This window comes from Schistocerca nitens, unplaced genomic scaffold, assembly GCF_023898315.1.
Source record: "Schistocerca nitens isolate TAMUIC-IGC-003100 unplaced genomic scaffold, iqSchNite1.1 HiC_scaffold_468, whole genome shotgun sequence".
NCBI classification, from domain to species: domain Eukaryota; kingdom Metazoa; phylum Arthropoda; class Insecta; order Orthoptera; family Acrididae; genus Schistocerca; species Schistocerca nitens.
Window position 1 is genome coordinate 4,714,050 of NW_026046001.1, and position 23,811 is coordinate 4,737,860.

The window sequence follows — 23,811 nt, forward strand, 5'->3', positions numbered from 1 at the left end:
AAATCTATGTCGCGAAATTAAACGTACTAAAAAGACAAAATACCATCACCAATAGTTGGTGGGTCCATAAAGTAAAAAAGAATTAAAAGTATATTGGACTGTGGGTCCTCGTCTTGTTAAAAAATATATAAAAAATCGCGGTTGAATGCTAAATGTGATAACCAGTATAACGAAAACTGCTACCTCGACTCCATAATGGATTATATCATATCGAAAAGATATCGAAAAGTATCGAAAAGATATCGAAAAGTATCGAAATGATATCGAAAAGTATCGAAAAGATATCGAAATGTATCGATATATCGAATAGTATCGATATATCGAATAGTATCGTTATATCGATAAGTATCGATATATCGAAAAGTACCGATATATCGAAAAGTACCGATATATCGATAAGTATCGATATATCGATAAGTATCGATAAGTATCGATATACCGATAAGTATCGATATATCGATAAGTATCGATATATCGATAAATATCGATATATCGATAAGTATCGATATGTCGATAAGTATCGATATATCGATAAGTATCGATATATCGAAAAGTATCGATATATCGAAAAGTATCGATATATCGCAAAGAATCGATATATCGTAAAGTATCGATATATCGTAAAGTACCGATATATCGAAAAGTACCGAAAAGATATCGAAAAGTATCGAAAAGATATCGAAAAGTACCGAAAAGATATCGAAAAGTACCGAAAAGATATCCAAAAGTACCGAAAAGATATCGAAAAGTACCGAAAAGATATCGAAAAGTACCGAAAAGATATCGAAAAGTACCGAAAAATTTTCGAAAAGTATCGAAAAGATATCGAAAAGTATCGAAAAGATATCGAAAAGTATCGTAAAGATATCGAAAAGTATCGAAAAGATATCGAAAAGTATCGATGTATCGATAAGTATCGATATATCGATAAGTATCGATGTATCGATAAGTATCGATATATCGAAAAGTATCGATATATCGAAAAGTATCGATATATCCATAAGTATCGATATATCGAGAAGTATCGATTTATCGAAAAGTATCGATATATCGAAAAGTATCGATATATCGAGAAGTATCGATTTATCGAAAAGTATCGATATATAGAAAAGTATCGATATATCGAAAAGTATCGATATATCCGATATATCGATAAGTATCGATGTATCGAAAACTATCGATATATCGAAAAGTATCGATATATCGAAAAGTATCGATATATCGAAAAGTATCGATATATCGATAAGTATCGATATATCGATAAGTATCGATAAGATATCGAAAAGTACCGAAAAGATATCGAAAAGTACCGAAAAGATATCGAAAAGTATCGATATATATCGAATAGTATCGATATATATCGAAAAGTATTGATATATATCGAAAAGTATCTATATATAAGGAAAAGTATCGATATATAAGGAAAACTATCGATATATAATGAAAAGTATCGATATATAATGAAAAGTATCGATATATAATGATAAGTATGGATATATAATGATAAGTATCGATATATAATGATAAGTATCGATATATAATGATAAGTATCGATATATAAAGATAAGTATCGATATATAATAAAATGTATCGATATATAATGAAAAGTATCGAAAAGATATCGAAAAGTATCGAAAAGATATCGAAAAGTATCGAAAAGATATCGAAAAGTATCATAAAGATCGAAAAGTATCGAAAAGATATCGAAAAGTATCGATATATCGAAAAGTATCGATATATCGAAAAGTATCGATATATCGATAAGTATCGATATATCCGACATATCGATAAGTATCGATATATCGAAAACTATCGATATATCGAAAAGTATTGATATATCGAAAAGTATCGATATACCGAAAAGTATCGATATATCGAAAAGTATCGATATATCGATAAGTATCGATATATCGATAAGTATCGATACATCGCAAAGTATCGATATATCGATAAGTATCGATACATCGATAAGTATCGATATATCGATAAGTATCGATATATCGATAAGTATAGAAAAGGTATCGAAAAGTACCGAAAAGATATCGAAAAGTACCGGAAAGATATCGAAAAGTACCGAAAAGATATCGAAAAGTACCGAAAAGATATCGAAAAGTACCGAAAAGATATCGAAAAGTATCGAAAAGATATCGAAAAGTATCGAAAAGATATCGAAAAGTATCGAAATGATATCGAAAAGTATCGAAAAGATATCGAAATGTATCGATATATCGAATAGTATCGATATATCGAATAGTATCATTATATCGATAAGTATCGATATATCGAAAAGTACCGATATATCGAAAAGTACCGATATATAGATAAGTATCGATATATCGATAAGTATCGATAAGTATCGATATACCGATAAGTATCGATATATCGATAAGTATCGATATATCGATAAGTATCGATATATCGATAAGAATCGATACGATATATCGAAAAGTATCGATATATCGAAAAGTATCGATATATCGCAAAGAATCGATATATCGTAAAGTATCGATATATCGTAAAGTACCGATATATCGAAAAGTACCGAAAAGATATCGAAAAGTATCGAAAAGATATCGAAAAGTACCGAAAAGATATCGAAAAGTACCGAAAAGATATCCAAAAGTACCGAAAAGATATCGAAAAGTACCGAAAAGATATCGAAAAGTACCGAAAAGATATCGAAAAGTACCGAAAAATTTTCGAAAAGTATCGAAAAGATATCGAAAAGTATCGAAAAGATATCGAAAAGTATCGTAAAGATATCGAAAAGTATCGAAAAGATATCGAAAAGTATCGATGTATCGATAAGTATCGATATATCGATAAGTATCGATGTATCGATAAGTATCGATATATCGAAAAGTATCGATATATCGAAAAGTATCGATATATCCATAAGTATCGATATATCGAGAAGTATCGATTTATCGAAAAGTATCGATATATCGAAAAGTATCGATATATCGAGAAGTATCGATTTATCGAAAAGTATCGATATATAGAAAAGTATCGATATATCGAAAAGTATCGATATATCCGATATATCGATAAGTATCGATGTATCGAAAACTATCGATATATCGAAAAGTATCGATATATCGAAAAGTATCGATATATCGAAAAGTATCGATATATCGATAAGTATCGATATATCGATAAGTATCGATAAGATATCGAAAAGTACCGAAAAGATATCGAAAAGTACCGAAAAGATATCGAAAAGTATCGATATATATCGAATAGTATCGATATATATCGAAAAGTATTGATATATATCGAAAAGTATCTATATATAAGGAAAAGTATCGATATATAAGGAAAACTATCGATATATAATGAAAAGTATCGATATATAATGAAAAGTATCGATATATAATGATAAGTATGGATATATAATGATAAGTATCGATATATAATGATAAGTATCGATATATAATGATAAGTATCGATATATAAAGATAAGTATCGATATATAATAAAATGTATCGATATATAATGAAAAGTATCGAAAAGATATCGAAAAGTATCGAAAAGATATCGAAAAGTATCGAAAAGATATCGAAAAGTATCATAAAGATCGAAAAGTATCGAAAAGATATCGAAAAGTATCGATATATCGAAAAGTATCGATATATCGAAAAGTATCGATATATCGATAAGTATCGATATATCCGACATATCGATAAGTATCGATATATCGAAAACTATCGATATATCGAAAAGTATTGATATATCGAAAAGTATCGATATACCGAAAAGTATCGATATATCGAAAAGTATCGATATATCGATAAGTATCGATATATCGATAAGTATCGATATATCGCAAAGTATCGATATATCGATAAGTATCGATACATCGATAAGTATCGATATATCGATAAGTATCGATATATCGATAAGTATAGAAAAGGTATCGAAAAGTACCGAAAAGATATCGAAAAGTACCGGAAAGATATCGAAAAGTACCGAAAAGATATCGAAAAGTACCGAAAAGATATCGAAAAGTACCGAAAAGATATCGAAAAGTATCGAAAAGATATCGAAAAGTATCGAAAAGATATCGAAAAGTATCGAAATGATATCGAAAAGTATCGAAAAGATATCGAAATGTATCGATATATCGAATAGTATCGATATATCGAATAGTATCATTATATCGATAAGTATCGATATATCGAAAAGTACCGATATATCGAAAAGTACCGATATATAGATAAGTATCGATATATCGATAAGTATCGATAAGTATCGATATACCGATAAGTATCGATATATCGATAAGTATCGATATATCGATAAGTATCGATATATCGATAAGAATCGATATGTCGATAAGTATCGATGTATCGATAAGTATCGATATATCGAAAAGTATCGATATATCGAAAAGTATCGATATATCGTAAAGAATCGATATATCGTAAAGTATCGATATATCGAAAAGTACCGATATATCGAAAAGTACCGAAAAGATATCGAAAAGTATCGAAAAGATATCGAAAAGTACCGAAAAGATATCGAAAAGTACCGAAAAGATATCCAAAAGTACCGAAAAGATATCGAAAAGTACCGAAAAGATATCGAAAAGTACCGAAAAGATATCGAAAAGTACCGAAAAATTTTCGAAAAGTATCGAAAAGATATCGATAAGTATCGAAAAGATATCGATAAGTATTTATATATAATGAAAAGTATCTATATATAATAAAAAGTATCGATATATAATGAAAAGTATCGATATATAATGAAAAGTATCGAAAAGATATCGATAAGTATCGAAAAGATATCGATAAGTATCGAAAAGATATCGACAAGTATCGAAAAGATATCGATAAGTATCGAAATTTTATAGATAAGTATCGAAAAGATATCGAAAAGTATCGAAAAGATATCGATAAGTATCGAAAAGACATCGAAAAGTATCGAAAAGATATCGAAAAGATATCGAAAAGTATCGAAAAGATATCGAAAAGTATCGAAAAGATATCGAAAAGTACCGAAAAAATATCGAAAAGTATCGATATATCGAAAAGTATCGATATATCGAAAAGTATCGATATATCGATAAGTATCGATATATCGAAAAGTATCGATGTATCGAAAAGTATCGATATATCGATAAGTATCGATACATCGAAAAGTATCGATATATCGATAAGTATCGATATATCGAAAAGTATCGATGTATCGAATAGTATCGATATATCGATAAGTATCGATATATCGAAAGGTATCGATATATCGAAAAGTATCGATGTATCGAAAAGTATCGATATATCGATAAGTATCGATATATCGAAAAGTATCGATATATCGAAAAGTATCGATATATCTAATAGTATCGATATATCAAGAAGTATCGATATATCGAAAAGTATCGATATATCGAAAAGTATCGATATATCGAAAAGAATCGATATATCGATAAATATCGATATATCGAAAAGTACCGAAAAGATATCGATAAGTACCGAAAAGATATCGATAAGTACCGAAAAGATATCGATAAGTACCGAAAAGATATCTAAAAGTACCGAAAAGATATCTAAAAGTACCGAAAAAATATCGAAAAGTACCGAAAAGATATCGAAAAGTACCGAGAAGATATCGAAAAGTACCGAAAAGATATCGAAAAGTATCGAAAAGATATCGAAAAGTATCGAAAAGATATCGAATAGTATCGATATATATCGAAAAGCATCGATATATATCGAAAAGTATCTATATATAAGGAAAAGTATCGATATATAAGGAAAAGTATCGATATATAATGAAAAGTATCGATATATAATGAAAAGTATCGAATATAATGAAAAGTATCGAAAAGATATCGAAAAGTATCGAAAAGATATCAAAAAGTATCGAAAAGATATCGAAAAGTATCGAAAAGATATCGAAAAGTATCGATATATCGATAAGTATCGATATATCGATAAGTATCGACATATCGATAAGTATCGATATATCGATAAGTATCGACATATCGATAAGTATCGATATATCGATAAGTATCGATGTATCGAAAAGTATCGATATATCGATAAGTATCGATATATCGAAAAGTATCAATATATCAATATCGATGTATCGAAAAATATCGATATATCGATAAGTATCGATATATCGAAAAGTATCGATATATCGATAAGTATCCATATATCGATAAGTATCGATATATCGAGAAGTATCGAAATATCGATAAGTATCGATATATCGATAAGTATCGATGTATCGAAAAGTATCGATATATCGATAAGTTTCGATATATCGAAAAGTATCAATATATCAATATCGATGTATCGAAAAATATCGATATATCGATAAGTATCGATATATCGATAAGTATGGATATATTGAATAGTATCGATATATCGAAAAGTATCGATATATCGATAAGTATCCATATATCGATAAGTATCTATATATCGATATATCGATAAGTATCGATATATCGATAAGTATCGATATATCGATAAGTACCGATATATCGATAAGTATCGATAAGTATCGATATATCGATAAGTATCGATATATCGATAAGTATCCATATATCGATAAGTATCTATATATCGATATATCGATAAGTATCGATATATCGATAAGTATCGATATATCGATAAGTACCGATATATCGATAAGTATCGATAAGTATCGATATATCGATAAGTATCGATATATCGATAAGTATCGATATATCGATAAGTATCGATATATCGATAAGTATCGATATTTCGAAAAGTATCGATCTATCGAAAAGTATCGATATATCGAAAAGTATCGATATATCGATAAGTATCGATATATCGATAAGTATCGATATATCGATAAGTATCGATATATCGATAAGTATCGATATATCGCAAAGTATCGATATATCGATAAGTATCGATATATCGATAAGTATCGATATATCGATAAGTATCGATATATCGAAAAGTATCGATATATCGATAAGTATCGATATATCGATAAGTATCGATATATCGAAAAGTATCGTTATATCGATAAGTATCGAAAAGATATCGAAAAGTATCGAAAAGATCGAAAAGTATCGAAAAGATATCGCAATGTATCGATATATCGAAAAGTATCGATATATCGAAAAGTATCGAAAAGATATCGAAAAGTATCGATATATCGAAAAGTATCAATATGTCGAAAAGTATCGATATATCGATAAGTATCGATATATCGATAAGTATCGATATATCGAAAAGTATCGATATGCCGAAAAGTATCGATATATCGATAAGTATCGATATATCGATAAGTATCGATATATCGATAAGTATCGATATATCGATAAGTATCGATATATCGAAAAGTATCGATATATCGATAAGTATCGATATATCGCTAAGTATCGATATATCGAGAAGTATCGAAATATCGAAAAGTATCGATATATCGATAAGTATGGATATATCGAATAGTATCGATATATCGAAAAGTATCGATATATCGATAAGTATCCATATATCGATAAGTATCTATATATCGATATATCGATAAGTATCGATATATCGATAAGTATCGATATATCGAAAAGTATCGATATATCGATAAGTATCGATATATCGATAAGTATCGATATATCGAAAAGTATCGATATATCGAGAAGTATCGATATATCGATAAGTATCGATATATCGATAAGTATCGATATATCGAAAAGTATCGTTATATCGATAAGTATCGAAAAGATATCGAAAAGTATCGAAAAGATCGAAAAGTGTCGAAAAGATATCGCAAAGTATCGATATATCGATAAGTATCGATATATCGAAAAGTATCGATATATCGATAAGTATCGATATATCCGATATATCGATAAGTATCGATATATCGAAATGTTCCGGTAAATCGATAAGTATCGATATATCGATAAGTATCGATATATCGAAAAGTATCGATATAACGAAAAGTTTCGATATATCGAAAAGTGTCGATATATCGAAAAGTATCGATTTATCGAAAAGTATCGATATATCGAAATGTATCGATATATCGAAAAGAATCGATATATCGAAAAGTATCGAAATATCGAAAAGTATCGATATATCGATAAGTATCGATAAGATATCGAAAAGTACCGAAAAGATATCGAAAAGTACCGAAAAGATATCGAAACGTATCGAATAGTATCGATATTTATCGAAAAGTATCGATATATATCGAAAAGTATCTATATATAAGGAAAAGTATCGATATATAATGAAAAGTATCGATATATAATGAAAAGTATCGATATATAATGATAAGTATGGATATATAATGATAAGTATCGATATATAATGATAAGTATCGATATATAATAATAGGTATCGATATATAATGATAAGTATCGATATATAATGAAAGGTATCGATATATAATAAAAAGTATCGATATATAATGAAAGGTATCGATATATAATAAAAAGTATCGATATATAATGAAAAGTATCGAAAAGATATCGAAAAGTATCGAAAAGATATCGAAAAGTATCGAAAAGATATCGAAAAGTATCGAAAAGTATCGAAAAGATATCGAAAAGTATCGAAAAGATCGAAGAAAAGATATCGAAAAGTATCGTTATATCGATAAGTATCGATATATCGAAAAGTATCGATATATCGATAAGTATTGATATATCCGATATATCGATAAGTATCGATATATCGAAAAGTATCGATAAATCTATAAGTATCGATAAATCGATAAGTATCGATATAACGAAAAGTATCGATATATCGAAAAGTATCGATATATCGAAAAGTATCGATATATCTAAAAGTATCGATACATCGAAATGTATCGATATATCGAAAAGTATCGATATATCGACAAGTATCGATAAGATATCGAAAAGTATCGATATATCGAAAAGTATCGATATATCGAAAAGTATCGATATATCGATAAGTACCGATATATCGAAAAGTATCGAAAAGATATCGATAAGTACCGAAAAGATATCGATAAGTACCGAAAAGATATCGAAAAGTATCGATATATATCGAAAAGTATCTATATATAAGGAAAAGTATCGATATATAAGCAAAAGTATCGATATATAATGAAAAGTATCGATATATAATGAAAAGTATCGATATATAATGAAAAGTATCGATATATAATGAAAACTATCGATATATAATGAAAAGTATCGAAAAGATATCGAAAAGTATCGAAAAGATATCGAAAAGTATCGAAAAGATATCGAAAAGTATCGATATATCGAAAAGTATCGATATATCGATAAGTATCGATATATCGAAAAGTATCGATATATCGAAAAGTATCGATATATCGAAAAGTATCGATATATCGATAAGTATCGATATATCGATAAGTATCGATATATCGATAAGTATCGATATATCGATAAGTATCGACATATCGAAAAGTGTCGATATATCGAAAAGTATCGATATATCGAAAAGTATCGATATATCGTAAAGTATCGATATATCGAAAAGTACCGATATATCGAAAAGTACCGAAAAGATATCGAAAAGTACCGAAAAGATATCGAAAAGTACCGAAAAGATATCCAAAAGTACCGAAAAGATATCGAAAAGTACCGAAAAGGTATCGAAAAGTACCGAAAATATATCGAAAAGTATCGAAAAGATATCGAAAAGTATCGAAAAGATATCGAAAAGTATCGAAAAGATATCGAAAAGTATCGAAAAGATATCGAAAAGTATCTATATATAATGAAAAGTATCTATATATAATAAAAAGTATCGATATATAATGAAAAGTATCGATATATAATGAAAAGTATCGAAAAGATATCGATAAGTATCGAAAAGATATCGATAAGTATCGAAAAGGTATCGATAAGTATCGAAAAGATATCGAAAAGTATCGAAAAGATATCGAAAAGTATCGAAAAGACATCGAAAAGTATCGAAAAGATATCGAAAAGATATCGAAAAGTATCGAAAAGATATCGAAAAGTATCGAAAAGATATCGAAAAGTATCTATATATATCGAAAAGTATCTATATATATCGAAAAGTATCTATATATATCGAAAAGTATCTATATATAATGAAAAGTATCGATATATAATTAAAAGTATCGATATATAATGAAAAGTATCGATATATAATGATAAGTATCGATATATAATGATAAGTATCGATATATAAGTACCGAAAAGATATCGAAAAGTACCGAAAAGATATCGAAAAGTACCGAAAAGATATCGAAAAGTATCGAAAAGATATCGAAAAGTATCGAAAAGATATCGAAAAGTATCAATATATCGATAAGTATCGAAAAGATATCGAAAAGTATCGATATATCGATAAGTATCGATATATCGAAAAGTATCGATATATCGAAAAGTATCGATATAACGAAAAGTATCGATATATCGAAAAGTATCGATATATCGAAAAGTATCGATATATCGATAAGTATCGATATATCGATAAGTATCGATACATCGATAAGTATCGATATATCGATAAGTATCGATTTATCGATAAGTATCGATATATCGATAAGTATCGATATATCGAAAAATATCGATATATCGTAAAGTATCGATATATCGAAAAGTATCGATATATCGATAAGTATCGATATATCGATAAGTATCGATATATCGAAAAGTATCGATATATCGATAAGTATCGATATATCGATAAGTATCGATATATCGATAAGTACCGAAAAGATATCGAAAAGTACCGAAAAGATATCGAAAAGTACCGAAAAGATATCGAAAAGTACCGAAAAGATATCGAAAAGTACCGAAAAGATATCAAAAAGTACCGAAAAGATATCGAAAAGTACCGAAAAGATATCGAAAAGTACCGAAAAGATTTCGAAAAGTACCGAAAAGATATCGAAAAGTACCGAAAAGATATCGAAAAGTACCGAAAATATATCGAAAAGTACCGAAAAGATATCGAAAAGTACCGAAAAGATATCGAAAAGTACCGAAAAGATATCGAAAAGTACCGAAAAGATATCGAAAAGTACCGAAAAGATATCGACAAGTACCGAAAAGATATCGAAAAGTACCGAAAAGATATCGAAAAGTATCGAAAAGATATCGAAAAGTATCGTTAAGATATCGAAAAGTATCGTAAAGATATCGAAAAGTATCGAAAAGATATCGAAAAGTATCAATGTATCGATAAGTATCGATATATCGATAAGTATCGATATATCGAAAAGTATCGATATATCGATAAGTATCGATATATCGAAAAGTATCGATATATCGAAAAGTATCGATATATCGAAAAGTATCGATATATCGATAAGGATCGATATATCGAAAAGTATCGATATATCGATAAGTATCCATATATCAATAAGTATCGATATATCGAAATATCGATTTATATATATATATATATATATCGATATATCGATAAGTATAAGTATATATCGATAAGTATCGATATATCGATAAGTATCGATATATCGAAAAGTATCGATATATCGATAAGTATCGATATATCGATAAGTATCGATATATCGATAAGTATCGATATATCGATAAGTATCGATATATCGATAAGTATCGATATATGGAGAAGTATCGATATAACGAGAAGTATCGATATATCGAAAAGTATCAATATATCGAAAAGTATTGATATATCGATAAGTATCGATGTATCGAAAAGTATCCATATATCGAAAAGTATCAATATATCGAAAAGTATCGATATATCGAAAAGTATCGATATATCGATAAGTATCGATATATCGAGAGGTATCGATATATCGAAAAGTATCGATATATCGAAAAGTATCGATATATCGAATAGTATCGGTATATCGAAAAGTATCGATATATCGAAAAGTACCGATATATCGATAAGTACCGATATATCGAAAAGTACCGAAAAGATATCGAAAAGTATCGAAAAGATATCGAAAAGTAGCGATATAATATCGAAAAGTATCGAAAAGATATCGAAAAGTATCGAAAAGATATCGAAAAGTATCGAAAAGATATCGAAAAGTGTCTATATATAATGAAAAGTATCTATATATAATAAAAAGTATCGATATATAATGAAAAGTATCGATATATAATGTGAAAAGTATCGAAAAGATATCGATAAGTATCGAAAAGATATCGATAAGTATCGAAAAGATATCGATAAGTATCGAAAAGATATAGATAAGTTTCGAAAAGATATCGAAAAGTATCGAAAAGACATCGAAAAGTATCGAAAAGTTATCGAAAAGTATCGAAAAGATATCGAAAAGTATCGAAAAGATATCGAAAAGTATCGAAAAGATATCGAAAAGTATCGAAAAGATATCGAAAAGTATCGAACAGATATCGAAAAGTATCGAAAAGATATCGAAAAGTATCTATATATATCGAAAAGTATCTATATATATCGAAAAGTATCTATATATATCGAAAAGTATCTATATATATCGAAAAGTATCTATATATAATGAAAAGTATCGATATATAATTAAAAGTATCGATATATAATGATAAGTATCGATATATAATGATAAGTATCGATATATAAGTACCGAAAAGATATCGAAAAGTACCGAAAAGATATCGAAAAGTACCGAAAAGATATCGAAAAGTATCGAAAAGATATCGAAAAGTATCGAAAAGATATCAAAAAGTATCGATATATCGATAAGTAATGAAAAGATATCGAAAAGTATCGATATATCGATAAGTATCGATATATCGAAAAGTAACGATATATCGAAAAGTATCGATATAACGAAAAGTATCGATATATCGAAAAGTATCGATATATCGAAAAGTATCGATATAACGAAAAGTATCGATATATCGAAAAGTATCGATATATCGATAAGTATCGATATAACGAAAAGTATCGATATATCGAAAAGTATCGATATATAGATAAGTATCGATATATCGAAAAGTATCGATATATCTATAAGTATCGATATATCGATAAGTATCGATATATCGATAAGTATCGATATATCGATAAGTATCGATATATCGATAAGTATCGATATATCGATAAGTATCGATATATCGATAAGTATCGATATATCGATTAGTATCGATATATCGATAAGTATCGATATATCGATAAGTATCGATATATCGCAAAGTATCGATATATCGATAAGTATCGATATATCGGTAAGTACAGAAAAGATATCGAAAAGTACCGAAAAGATATCGATAAGTACCGGAATGATATCGAAAAGTACCGAAAAGATATCGAAAAGTACCGAAAAGATATCGAAAAGTACCGAAAAGATATCGAAAAGTACCGAAAAGATATCGAAAAGTACCGAAAAGATATCGAAAAATACCGAAAAGATTTCGAAAAGTACCGAAAAGATATCGAAAGGTACCGAAAAGATATCGAAAAGTACCGAAAAGATATCGAAAATTACCGTAAAGATATCGAAAAGTACCGAAAAGATATCGAAAAGTACCGAAAAGATATCGAAAATACCAAAAAGATATCGACAAGTACCGAAAAGATATCGACAAGTACCGAAAAGATATCGACAAGTACCGAGAAGATATCGAAAAGTACCGAAAAGATATCGAAAAGTATCGAAAAGATATCGAAAAGTATTGAAAAGATATCGAAAAGTATCGCAAAGATATCGAAAAGTATCGAAAAGATATCGAAAAGTATCGATATATCGATAAGTATCGATATATCGAAAAGTATCGAAAAGATATCGAAAAGTATCGATATATCGAAAAGTATCAATATGTCGAAAAGTATCGATATATCGATAAGTATCGATATATCGATAAGTATCGATATATCGAAAAGTATCGATATGCCGAAAAGTATCGATATATCGATAAGTATCGATATATCGATAAGTATCGATATATCGATAAGTATCGATATATCGATAAGTATCGATATATCGAAAAGTATCGATATATCGATAAGTATCGATATATCGATAAGTATCGATATATCGAGAAGTATCGAAATATCGAAAAGTATCGATATATCGATAAGTATGGATATATCGAATAGTATCGATATATCGAAAAGTATCGATATATCGATAAGTATCCATAAATCGATAAGTATCTATATATCGATATATCGATAAGTATCGATATATCGATAAGTATCGATATATCGATAAGTACCGATATATCGATAAGTACCGATATATCGATAAGTATCGATAAGTATCGATATATCGATAAGTATCGATGTATCGAAAAGTATCGATATATCGAAAAGTATCGATGTATCGAAAAGTATCGATATATCGAAAAGTATCGATATATCGAAAAGTATCGATATATCGAAAAGTATCGATATATCGAAAAGTACCGATATATCGATAAGTACCGATATATCGAAAAGTACCGAAAAGATATCGAAAAGTATCGAAAAGATATCGAAAAGTATCGAAAAGATATCGAAAAGTAGCGATATAATATCGAAAAGTATCGAAAAGATATCGAAAAGTATCGAAAAGATATCGAAAAGTATCGAAAAGATATCGAAAAGTGTCTATATATAATGAAAAGTATCTATATATAATAAAAAGTATCGATATATAATGAAAAGTATCGATATATAATGTGAAAAGTATCGAAAAGATATCGATAAGATTCGAAAAGATATCGATAAGTATCGAAAAGATATCGATAAGTATCGAAAAGATATCGATAAGTATCGAAAAGATATAGATAAGTTTCAAAAAGATATCGAAAAGTATCGAAAAGACATCGAAAAGTATCGAAAAGTTATCGAAAAGTATCGAAAAGATATCGAAAAGTATCGAAAAGTTATCGAAAAGTATCGAAAAGATATCGAAAAGTATCGAAAAGATATCGAAAAGTATCGAAAAGATATCGAAAAGTATCTATATATATCGAAAAGTATCTATATATATCGAAAAGTATCTATATATATCGAAAAGTATCTATATATAATGAAAAGTATCGATATATAATTAAAAGTATCGATATATAATGAAAAGTATCGATATATAATGATAAGTATCGATATATAATGATAAGTATCGATATATAAGTACCGAAAAGATATCGAAAAGTACCGAAAAGATATCGAAAAGTACCGAAAAGATATCGAAAAGTATCGAAAAGATATCGAAAAGTATCGAAAATATATCGAAAAGTATCGAAAAGATATCAAAAAGTATCGAAAAGATATCGAAAAGTATCGAAAAGATATCGAAAAGTATCGATATATCGAAAAGTATCGATATATCGATAAGTATCGATATATCGAAAAGTATCGATATATCGAAAAGTATCGATATATCGAAAAGTATCGATATATCGAAAAGTATCGATATATCGATAAGTATCGATATATCGATAAGTATCGATATATCGATAAGTATCGACATATCGAAAAGTGTCGATATATCGAAAAGTATCGATATATCGAAAAGTATCGATATATCGTAAAGTATCGATATATCGAAAAGTACCGATATATCGAAAAGTACCGAAAAGATATCGAAAAGTACCGAAAAGATATCGAAAAGTACCGAAAAGATATCCAAAAGTACCGAAAAGATATCGAAAAGTACCGAAAAGGTATCGAAAAGTACCGAAAATATATCGAAAAGTATCGAAAAGATATCGAAAAGTATCGAAAAGATATCGAAAAGTATCGAAAAGATATCGAAAAGTATCGAAAAGATATCGAAAAGTATCTATATATAATGAAAAGTATCTATATATAATAAAAAGTATCGATATATAATGAAAAGTATCGATATATAATGAAAAGTATCGAAAAGATATCGATAAGTATCGAAAAGATATCGATAAGTATCGAAAAGATATCGATAAGTATCGAAAAGATATCGATAAGTATCGAAAAGATATAGATAAGTATCGAAAAGGTATCGATAAGTATCGAAAAGATATCGAAAAGTATCGAAAAGATATCGAAAAGTATCGAAAAGACATCGAAAAGTATCGAAAAGATATCGAAAAGATATCGAAAAGTATCGAAAAGATATCGAAAAGTATCGAAAAGATATCGAAAAGTATCTATATATATCGAAAAGTATCTATATATATCGAAAAGTATCTATATATATCGAAAAGTATCTATATATAATGAAAAGTATCGATATATAATTAAAAGTATCGATATATAATGAAAAGTATCGATATATAATGATAAGTATCAATATATAATGATAAGTATCGATATATAAGTACCGAAAAGATATCGAAAAGTACCGAAAAGATATCGAAAAGTACCGAAAAGATATCGAAAAGTATCGAAAAGATATCGAAAAGTATCGAAAAGATATCGAAAAGTATCAATATATCGATAAGTATCGAAAAGATATCGAAAAGTATCGATATATCGATAAGTATCGATATATCGAAAAGTATCGATATATCGAAAAGTATCGATATAACGAAAAGTATCGATATAACGAAAAGTATCGATATATCGAAAAGTATCGATATATCGATAAGTATCGATACATCGATAAGTATCGATACATCGATAAGTATCGATATATCGATAAGTATCGATTTATCGATAAGTATCGATATATCGATAAGTATCGATATATCGAAAAATATCGATATATCGTAAAGTATCGAAATATCGAAAAGTATCGATATATCGATAAGTATCGATATATCGATAAGTATCGATATATCGAAGAGTATCGATATATCGATAAGTATCGATATATCGATAAGTATCGATATATCGATAAGTACCGAAAAGATATCGAAAAGTACCGAAAAGATATCGAAAAGTACCGAAAAGATATCGAAAAGTACCGAAAAGATATTGAAAAGTACCGAAAAGATATCAAAAAGTACCGAAAAGATATCGAAAAGTACCGAAAGGATATCGAAAAGTACCGAAAAGATTTCGAAAAGTACCGAAAAGATATCGAAAAGTACCGAAAAGATATCGAAAAGTACCGAAAATATATCGAAAAGTACCGAAAATATATCGAAAAGTACCGAAAAGATATCGAAAAGTACCGAAAAGATATCGAAAAGTACCGAAAAGATATCGACAAGTACCGAAAAGATATCGAAAAGTACCGAAAAGATATCGAAAAGTATCGAAAAGATATCGAAAAGTATCGTTAAGATATCGAAAAGTATCGTAAAGATATCGAAAAGTATCGAAAAGATATCGAAAAGTATCAATGTATCGATAAGTATCGATATATCGATAAGTATCGATGTATCGAAAAGTATCGATATATCGATAAGTATCGATATATCGAAAAGTATCGATATATCGAAAAGAATCGATATATCGAAAAGTATCGATATATCGATAAGGATCGATATATCGAAAAGTATCGATATATCGATAAGTATCCATATATCAATTAGTATCGATATATCGAAATATCGATTTATATATATATATATCGATATATCGATAAGTATAAGTATATATCGATAAGTATCGATATATCGATAAGTATCGATATATCGAAAAGTATCGATATATCGATAAGTATCGATATATCGATAAGTATCGATATATCGATAAGTATCGATATATCGATAAGTATCGATATATCGATAAGTATCGATATATCGATAAGTATCGAAATATGGAGAAGTATCGATATAACGAGAAGTATCGATATATCGAAAAGTATCAATATATCGAAAAGTATTGATATATCGATAAGTATCGATGTATCGAAAAGTATCCATATATCGAAAAGTATCATTATATCGAAAAGTATCGATATATCGAAAAGTATCGATATATCGATAAGTATCGATATATCGAGAGGTATCGATATATCGAAAAGTATCGATATATCGAAAAGTATCGATATAACGAATAGTATCGGTATATCGAAAAGTATCGATATATCGAAAAGTACCGATATATCGATAAGTACCGATATATCGAAAAGTACCGAAAAGATATCGAAAAGTATCGAAAAGATATCGAAAAGTAGCGATATAATATCGAAAAGTATCGAAAAGATATCGAAAAGTATCGAAAAGATATCGAAAAGTATCGAAAAGGTATCGAAAAGTGTCTATATATAATGAAAAGTATCTATATATAGTAAAAAGTATCGATATATAATGAAAAGTATCGATATATAATGTGAAAAGTATCGAAAAGATATCGATAAGTATCGAAAAGATATCGATAAGTATCGAAAAGATATCGATAAATATCGAAAAGATATAGATAAGTTTCGAAAAGATATCGAAAAGTATCGAAAAGACATCGAAAAGTATCGAAAAGTTATCGAAAAGTATCGAAAAGATATCGAAAAGTATCGAAAAGTTATCGAAAAGTATCGAAAAGATATCGAAAAGTATCGAAAAGATATCGAAAAGTATCGAAAAGATATCGAAAAGTATCGAAAAGATATCGAAAAGTATCTATATATATCGAAAAGTATCTATATATATCGAAAAGTATCTATATATATCGAAAAGTATCTATATATATCGAAAAGTATCTATATATAATGAAAAGTATCGATATATAATTAAAAGTATCGATATATAATGAAAAGTATCGATATATAATGATAAGTATCGATATATAATGATAAGTATCGATATATAAGTACCGAAAAGATATCGAAAAGTACCGAAAAGATATCGAAAAGTACCGAAAAGATATCGAAAAGTATCGAAAAGATATCGAAAAGTATCGAAAAGATATCAAAAAGTATCGATATATCGATAAGTATCGAAAAGATATCGAAAAGTATCGATATATCGATAAGTATCGATATATCGAAAAGTAACGATATATCGAAAAGTATCGATATAACGAAAAGTATCGATATATCGAAAAGTATCGATATATCGATAAGTATCGATATAACGAAAAGTATCGATATATCGAAAAGTATCGATATATCGATAAGTATCGATATATCGAAAAGTATCGATATATCTATAAGTATCGATATATCTATAAGTATCGATATATCGATAATTATCGATATATCGATAAGTATCGATATATCGATAAGTATCGATATATCATAAGTATCGATATATCGATAAGTATCGATATATCGATAAGTATCGATATATCGATAAGTATCGATATATCGATTAGTATCGATATATCGATAAGTTTCGATATATCGATAAGTATCGATATATCGCAAAGTATCGATATATCGATAAGTATCGATATATCGGTAAGTACAGAAAAGATATCGAAAAGTACCGAAAAGATATCGATAAGTACCGGAATGATATCGAAAAGTACCGAAAAGATATCGAAAAGTACCGAAAAGATATCGAAAAGTACCGAAAAGATATCGAAAAGTACCGAAAAGATATCGAAAAGTACCGAAAAGATATCGAAAAGTACCGAAAAGATTTCGAAAAGTACCGAAAAGATATCGAAAAGTACCGAAAAGATATCGAAAAGTACCGAAAAGATATCGAAAATTACCGTAAAGATATCGAAAAGTACCGAAAAGATATCGAAAAGTACCGAAAAGATATCGAAAAGTACCAAAAAGATATCGACAAGTACCGAAAAGATATCGACAAGTACCGAAAAGATATCGACAAGTACCGAGAAGATATCGAAAAGTACCGAAAAGATATCGAAAAGTATCGAAAAGATATCGAAAAGTATTGAAAAGATATCGAAAAGTATCGCAAAGATATCGAAAAGTATCGAAAAGATAACGAAAAGTATCGATATATCGAAAAGTATCAATATGTCGAAAAGTATCGATATATCGATAAGTATCGATATATCGATAAGTATCGATATATCGAAAAGTATCGATATGCCGAAAAGTATCGATATATCGATAAGTATCGATATATCGATAAGTATCGATATATCGATAAGTATCGATATATCGATAAGTATCGATATATCGAAAAGTATCGATATATCGATAAGTATCGATATATCGATAAGTATCGAAATATCGAAAAGTATCGATATATCGATAAGTATGGATATATCGAATAGTATCGATATATCGAAAAGTATCGATATATCGATAAGTATCCATATATCGATAAGTATCTATATATCGATATATCGATAAGTATCGATATATCGATAAGTATCGATATATCGATAAGTACCGATATATCGATAAGTATCGATAAGTATCGATATATCGATAAGTATCGATGTATCGAAAAGTATCGATATATCGAAAAGTATCGATGTATCGAAAAGTATCGATATATCGAAAAGTATCGATATATCGAAAAGTATCGATATATCGAAAAGTATCGATATATCGAAAAGTACCGATATATCGATAAGTACCGATATATCGAAAAGTACCGAAAAGATATCGAAAAGTATCGAAAAGATATCGAAAAGTATCGAAAAGATATCGAAAAGTATCGAAAAGATATCGAAAAGTATCGAAAAGATATCGAAAAGTATCGAAAAGATATCGAAAAGTGTCTATATATAATGAAAAGTATCTATATATAATAAAAAGTATCGATATATAATGAAAAGTATCGATATATAATGTGAAAAGTATCGAAAAGATATCGATAAGATTCGAAAAGATATCGATAAGTATCGAAAAGATATCGATAAGTATCGAAAAGATATCGATAAGTATCGAAAAGATATAGATAAGTTTCAAAAAGATATCGAAAAGTATCGAAAAGACATCGAAAAGTATCGAAAAGTTATCGAAAAGTATCGAAAAGATATCGAAAAGTATCGAAAAGTTATCGAAAAGTATCGAAAAGATATCGAAAAGTATCGAAAAGATATCGAAAAGTACCGAAAAGATATCGAAAAGTATCGAAAAGATATCGAAAAGTATCGAAAAGATATCGAAAAGTAGCGATATAATATCGAAAAGTATCGAAAAGATATCGAAAAGTATCGAAAAGATATCGAAAAGTATCGAAAAGATATCGAAAAGTGTCTATATATAATGAAAAGTATCTATATATAATAAAAAGTATCGATATATAATGAAAAGTATCGATATATAATGTGAAAAGTATCGAAAAGATATAGATAAGTTTCAAAAAGATATCGAAAAGTTATCGAAAAGTATCGAAAAGATATCGAAAAGTATCGAAAAGTTATCGAAAAGTATCGAAAAGATATCGAAAAGTATCGAAAAGATATCGAAAAGATATCGAAAAGTATCGAAAAGATCGAAGAAAAGATATCGATAAGTATCGATGTATCGATTAGTATCGATATATCGATAAGTATCGATATATCGAGAAGTATCGATATATCGAAAAGTATCGATATATCGAAAAGTATCGATATAACGAAAAAAATCGATATATCGAAAAGTATCGATATATCGAAAAGAATCGATATATCGATAAGTATCGATAAGATATCGAAAAGTATCGATATATCGAAAAGTATCGATATATCGATAAGTATCGATATATCGATACGTATCGAAAAGATATCGATAAGTACCGAAAAGATATCGATAAGTACCGAAAAGATATCGAAAAGTACCGAAAAGATATCGAAAAGTATCGAAAAGATATCAAAAAGTATCGAAAAGATATCGAAAAGTATCGAAAAGATATCGAAAAGTATCGAAATGATATCGAAAAGTATCGAAAAGATATCGAAAAGTATCGATATATCGAAAAGTATCGATATATCGATAAGTATCGATATATCGATAAGTATCGATATATCGAAAAGTACCGATATATCGAAAAGTACCGATATATCGATAAGTACCGATATATCGATAAGTATCGATAAGTATCGATATATCGATAAGTATCGATATATCGATAAGTATCGATATATCGATAAGTATCGATATATCGAAAAGTATCGATATATCGTAAAGTATCGATATATCGAAAAGTACCGATATATCGAAAAGTACCGAAAAGATATCGAAAAGTATCGAAAAGATATCGAAAAGTGCCGAAAAGATATCCAAAAGTACCGAAAAGAGATCGAAAAGTACCGAAAAGATATCGAAAAGTATCGAAAAGACATCGAAAAGTATCGAAAAGATATCGAAAAGATATCGAAAAGTATCGAAAAGATATCGAAAAGTATCTATATATATCGAAAAGTATCTATATATATCGAAAAGTATCTATATATAATGAAAAGTATCGATATATAATTAAAAGTATCGATATATAATGAAAAGTATCGATATATAATGATAAGTATCGATATATAATGATAAGTATCGATATATAAGTACCGAAAAGATATCGAAAAGTACCGAAAAGATATCGAAAAGTACCGAAAAGATATCGAAAAGAACCGGAAAGATATAGAAAAGTACCGAAAAGATATCGAAAAGTACCGAAAAGATATCGAAAAGTACCGAAAAGATATCGAAAAGTACCGAAAAGATTTCGAAAAGTACCGAAAAGATTTCGAAAAGTACCGAAAAGATATCGAAAAGTACCGAAAAGTTATCGAAAAGTACCGAAAAGATATCGAAAAGTATCATAAAGATCGAAAAGTATCGAAAAGATATCGAAAAGTATCGATATATCGAAAAGTATCGATATATCGAAAAGTATCGATATATCGATAAGTATCGATATATCCGATATATCGATAAGTATCGATATATCGAAAACTATCGATATATCGAAAAGTATTGATATATCGAAAAGTATCGATATACCGAAAAGTATCGATATATCGAAAAGTATCGATATATCGATAAGTATCGATATATCGATAAGTATCGATATATCGCAAAGTATCGATATATCGATAAGAAAGTATCAATATGTCGATAAGTATCGATATATCGATAAGTATCGATATATCGATAAGTATCGATATATCGAAAAGTATCGATATATCGATAAGTATCGATATATCGATAAGTATCGATATATCGAAAAGTATCGTTATATCGATAAGTATCGAAAAGATATCGAAAAGTATCGAAAAGATCGAAAAGTATCGAAAAGATATCGCAAAGTATCGATATATCGATAAGTATCGATATATCGAAAAGTATCGATATATCGATAAGTATCGATATGTCGATAAGTATCGATATATCGATAAGTATCGATATATCGAAAAGTATCGATATATCGAAAAGTATCGATATATCGTAAAGAATCGATATATCGTAAAGTATCGATATATCGAAAAGTACCGATATATCGAAAAGTACCGAAAAGATATCGAAAAGTATCGAAAAGATATCGAAAAGTACCGAAAAGATATCGAAAAGTACCGAAAAGATATCCAAAAGTACCGAAAAGATATCGAAAAGTACCGAAAAGATATCGAAAAGTACCGAAAAGATATCGAAAAGTACCGAAAAATTTTCGAAAAGTATCGAAAAGATATCGATAAGTATCGAAAAGATATCGATAAGTATTTATATATAATGAAAAGTATCTATATATAATAAAAAGTATCGATATATAATGAAAAGTATCGATATATAATGAAAAGTATCGAAAAGATATCGATAAGTATCGAAAAGATATCGATAAGTATCGAAAAGATATCGACAAGTATCGAAAAGTTATCGATAAGTATCGAAATTTTATAGATAAGTATCGAAAAGATATCGAAAAGTATCGAAAAGATATCGAAAAGTATCGAAAAGACATCGAAAAGTATCGAAAAGATATCGAAAAGATATCGAAAAGTATCGAAAAGATATCGAAAAGTACCGAAAAGATATCGAAACGTATCGAATAGTATCGATATTTATCGAAAAGTATCGATATATATCGAAAAGTATCTATATATAAGGAAAAGTATCGATATATAATGAAAAGTATCGATATATAATGAAAAGTATCGATATATAATGATAAGTATGGATATATAATGATAAGTATCGATATATAATGATAAGTATCGATATATAATA

The 23,811-nt window shown here is 28.1% G+C and overlaps 3 protein-coding genes across 3 annotated transcripts; all 3 read left to right on the forward strand.

Annotated features, from left to right (window-relative positions):
• The first annotated feature begins 195 nt into the window (after positions 1-195).
• Positions 196-11,076, forward strand: LOC126232283 (repetitive organellar protein-like). Its single transcript, XM_049942569.1, has 13 exons — positions 196-249; positions 591-874; positions 2,019-2,175; positions 2,486-2,769; positions 3,914-4,070; positions 4,412-4,694; positions 4,736-5,035; positions 5,756-5,957; positions 8,446-8,625; positions 8,891-9,048; positions 9,514-9,711; positions 9,753-9,991; positions 10,690-11,076. The coding sequence occupies exons 1-13, from the start codon at positions 196-198 to the stop codon at positions 11,074-11,076; spliced, it is 2,883 nt and encodes a 960-aa protein (XP_049798526.1).
• A 467-nt stretch (positions 11,077-11,543) lies between these two features.
• Positions 11,544-17,083, forward strand: LOC126232284 (golgin subfamily A member 6-like protein 7). Its single transcript, XM_049942570.1, has 10 exons — positions 11,544-11,605; positions 11,823-11,962; positions 12,077-12,358; positions 12,500-12,635; positions 13,131-13,663; positions 14,573-14,854; positions 14,996-15,176; positions 15,479-15,656; positions 15,738-16,019; positions 16,718-17,083. The coding sequence occupies exons 1-10, from the start codon at positions 11,544-11,546 to the stop codon at positions 17,081-17,083; spliced, it is 2,442 nt and encodes an 813-aa protein (XP_049798527.1).
• Positions 17,084-17,562: 479 nt separating this feature from the next.
• LOC126232285 (structural maintenance of chromosomes protein 2-like) lies at positions 17,563-23,636 on the forward strand. The gene is made up of 13 exons (XM_049942571.1): positions 17,563-17,624; positions 17,806-17,992; positions 18,086-18,377; positions 18,539-18,695; positions 19,151-19,585; positions 20,272-20,365; positions 20,470-20,783; positions 20,982-21,097; positions 21,379-21,574; positions 21,851-22,077; positions 22,139-22,422; positions 23,041-23,323; positions 23,365-23,636. Exons 1-13 carry the CDS (start codon positions 17,563-17,565, stop codon positions 23,634-23,636), a joined length of 2,919 nt encoding a protein of 972 aa, XP_049798528.1.
• The last annotated feature ends 175 nt before the right edge of the window (positions 23,637-23,811 follow it).